The sequence below is a fragment of the Cynara cardunculus genome (assembly GCF_001531365.2).
Source record: "Cynara cardunculus var. scolymus isolate 2C chromosome LG 2, CcrdV1, whole genome shotgun sequence".
NCBI lineage: Eukaryota > Viridiplantae > Streptophyta > Magnoliopsida > Asterales > Asteraceae > Cynara > Cynara cardunculus.
Genome location: NC_037529.1, coordinates 4,180,317 through 4,184,317, shown reverse-complemented (window position 1 = coordinate 4,184,317; position 4,001 = coordinate 4,180,317). Strand labels below are relative to the sequence as shown.

General features: G+C 34.0%; 1 protein-coding gene across 1 annotated transcript; it reads left to right on the top strand.

Annotated features, from left to right (window-relative positions):
* The first annotated feature begins 210 nt into the window (after positions 1-210).
* Positions 211-1,621, top strand: LOC112504365 (CASP-like protein 5B2). Its single transcript, XM_025108306.1, has 3 exons — positions 211-625; positions 1,398-1,530; positions 1,613-1,621. Exons 1-3 carry the CDS (start codon positions 495-497, stop codon positions 1,619-1,621), a joined length of 273 nt encoding a protein of 90 aa, XP_024964074.1. The 5' UTR covers positions 211-494.
* Positions 1,622-4,001: the final 2,380 nt, after the last annotated feature.

Below are 4,001 nucleotides of genomic sequence, written 5' to 3'. Positions count from 1 at the left end.
TCAAATGATAGTGTATTATTTTGGAATAAAAAAACTCTGGAACCAAATCCGAGACAAAATTAAAACTACAGGGACCAAATAAAATATATATAACTATTTCCATGAGGGCAACACCTGTGGGCAACGAGAATATTCGAACCATTAAGACCATAAACGTTAAAAGACGGAAAGAAAAGAGAAAAAAAWWAATAAATAATAAAATAATAATCCACGTGGACTGACGATCTTCTTCATCTCCCAAATCGCGATGCCAAAAATCAGACCAAACAGCTTCAATACCTTCTCCATTACTCTCACTGGTAATCCACACCATCAACGCTGAAATCAACCCAATATCCCATCTACAATTGGTTCTTGAATCCATTTACCCCTAAAATTTCATATAGATTGTTTTTCAGATCTCCCCATATGGTGAGGTATTTTGAAATATAGGGCTGAGCTTAGGGCCCTTTTGATCTGGTGAAAAGAAGGGCCCCAGAGAGAGTGAACAAGCTATGAAGGACATGTTCGGAAGCCCTGGAAGTGTGAGTGGATTGATGTTGCGAATTGGCCAATTTTTATGTGCTGCTGCTTCGATTGGGTGGATGGTTTCAGCTGCTGGATTTTCGAACTATACTGCATTCTGGTATGATGTTTGTGTTTCGATTCATGACATTATTTGAGTTGTGAATTAGCCGATACTGCATTTTGGCATAGGGTCCACTTTGCCAAATTTATAGGAAATAATTTCACGTTTTAATTGATTCGTATACCAAATTAGGCATGTGGATTTTTTTTCAATTTTGTTTCTATATGAGTTTTGTCTTTTGTTGATTAAGATGAGTTTCTAGCTTTCCAGTTTCCATGATTCTGATATAACCTCACGATTAGAGTCCATTTTGCCAGATTTGGAAATGTTAAGGATGTGGGTGAATGTAAGAGGGGACTTAAGTATRTGGTTGTTCTTGTACTAAGAGCTTGTTTGTTAGCAGCTTAATGAGCTTATACACGATTGTTTGATAGTGGTTTAATGATATAGAAAGTGGCTAATTCAGTAAGCTCTAAGAGGATCAATGTGTGATATTTCGAATCCTCATTACTAATGGAATCAAAATGATCTCTGGGGCTTTATGCAGAAACCCGAGTGTTTTTTCTCCAAAACWGCTCCTCCCATTTAGAAAACACCGCTTTTTGCGTATATGAAAAAGCTCTCCTAAACAAAAACTTTCTCACTCTATACAAAAAGATTAATCCAACTTCACAAATACATTTTATTCATACGGGACTTAATGGAAAATCAACCAAACAGATTGGACTCCTTTATTGGAGCAATGTGGCTATATTYGTGGTTAGTGCATTAAATGAGCTGTTGGCTATGAACCTTTTAACCAACCAATRTATGTCCAATTTTGGCGCAGCTATTTAATAGCATCGATGGGACTTCAAGTGTTGTGGAGCTTTGGGYTAGCTTGTCTTGATGTCTATGCTATTAGAATCAAGAAAGACCTTCAAAATGCTGTCCTTGTGAGCTTGTTTGTGGTTGGCGATTGGGTATATATCTTATTCATTCATACAACTTTCTTTCTGTTCATTCTTCATCATTGATCTGATTTTGATACTTGMCATAAATTAGGCTGGGTAACTAACTAGTGCATGAAGTTTATAACTGTTTCTCACGTCATATATCTATTTTGATACATCATGCTATTAGATTAGATGAAATTCCTTTTCATTCCCAAAAGAGAATTGCATTTTTCTATGTCAAAGCTAGAATCCACAGCAATATTACTTGGAAGTTCAATGCAATGCTTCAAAGTTTTCTCAAACGTATTTAGAATCCACAAAATTTGTACTTGAAAGAGAGATTATCCGGTTGCTCCTTTTTGGGAATGGAGAATGATATCTCTTTCTTTGGATGTGAATTTGATGTATATATGATTTTGGCTTTGTTCCTTGAAATAAACAAGGACAAAGKAGCTACCAACAAGTTGTAATGCTCTTTGACTTGCATAGAGTTGGGGTCAAATATATATTTTTTCGTTTGTTTGCACTCTTCTCTAGTTTTGAAAATAGAGATCAAACTTTTCATGTTAGAGKTTTTATGGGTTAGTATGCCTTAGCATTAGTGTTCACGAAGCACATGAGTTGTGAGTAGAGTTAAGTTATGATCTAAAAGGCTTTATATGAATTCACAGATCATATCCAATCAAATGTTATGACCATGGCATTCARTGAATTACAAGATCCTAAATCGAAGAATCTTTAGTTTGCAATAGAGTAAGGATGCAAAACATCTTAARGTAATGGAGGGGAATACGTTGTCCCCAAAAAGAAACCTTGTAATGAGTATGAAACCTTGTAACAAGTATGAACCCATGTTGGAGTGGTTATTGTTATCACCATCCTTTCATCCATAGGTCAGGTTAGCTGCATCATGTCTCGTGATGCATGTTTTGCTATTAGGAGCACCTTTAATGCTAAAAAAGAGAGAATTTGTCAGAGGAAGCCATTTGCATGAATCTGTTTGCACCATGCATAGTTTTGCATATGTAGACATTTTATCACTACTCAGAACTTTAAGATGAGGATTTGATTGTGAGTCAATTATAGCATGTATTCAACTGCTTCATAAGCTGCTTGTTTCATGGTTTGATACTCATACTCAAAACCTGAAAGTGAGACTACATGTCTACATCTTGCTTGTTGTTTTTCCCAGAGATCAGCTCCCCATCAAAAACTTATTTATACGTTATATACAACCAAATATTGTGAATATACACAATGTACTATGRAGCATGAGCCAGAATCTCCAAACACATTATTAAATCTCAAAATGGAAGTCTTCTAAATGATATCATCCCTACTTAAAACATTTCAATATCCACCCTATCCATAAACATCTTAATGAAGTAGTCGTAAAACAATCAGAGACGTTATTCAAAGAAATCTAAATATGACTCTAAAACTCAATTAAGACCATTATGATTGATGGCCTACCCGTGGGGTAACCCAATTACAAGTAATCACGGTGGGTAATAACCAATTAATTATGGGTTTCAGATGATGGGTAATGGGCAACCATAGGATTATTTTATTTTGAAAAACACCACTGTTAAAATTTCCTTTACATTCTACTTGTTAAATAAAACTATATAAAACAAAAATACAAAAATCAAATATTGCATTCACTAACTACTTAAAATAATAAAAGCATTATTGTCTTATTTTACAGTAGGTAACTTATGATAACATCCCTCATATTCATGTTCTGTGGCTTATAAGCTTGAATTAATTTCTTTAAGATATAACTTAAAATACTCACCAGTGTTGTCATCAACAAAATCAACCATTTTCACTTTTATTTATAGGAAAAAATYCTCCTACAAAGCAAATATTTCAAAACTATAATTATCAATCAATAAAACATAAGAAGTTTTGAAGTTTAAAAGCGTTCAATGCACACACACACATTATATATGTGTATACACATATTTATTTATATACTTCTAAGATGTGTGGTTTTCATTTCAAGCATCAAAGGTAGTATGGCAAGGATAGTTTACTACAAATTTAAKTATATACTTTTATAAGAAAAATTTATTGGTACTTCCCCGTACCCATAGCTCTTCTTTTGTAACAGAAGTTTTGTCTTCTCTGATCAAACATTGTACAGATCATGCTATAGACAGAAGTATCATGCCATGGGATAATATTTGTTGTCAATTCCATTTGACAATTGAAACTGAACTTGACTATGTCCTAATAAATTARAAGTTGGAGTAAAATTTTACAAAACAACAGGAATCTATAGCTACTCCATATACATTAAACATAGAAGTATTTTGTACTACCACCAAGCCATATTAAGCTGTGAACATCTCCATGGGAACTGACATGGAGGCTGAAATTTGGACATATGTGATATCCTGTTGAAATATCCTTTGGCTTCTTGCATTTACTTAGTAGTGATGCAGCTTTGAAGTATCACCATGTCAACAAAATGTCGATGACAGCGTTTGGTA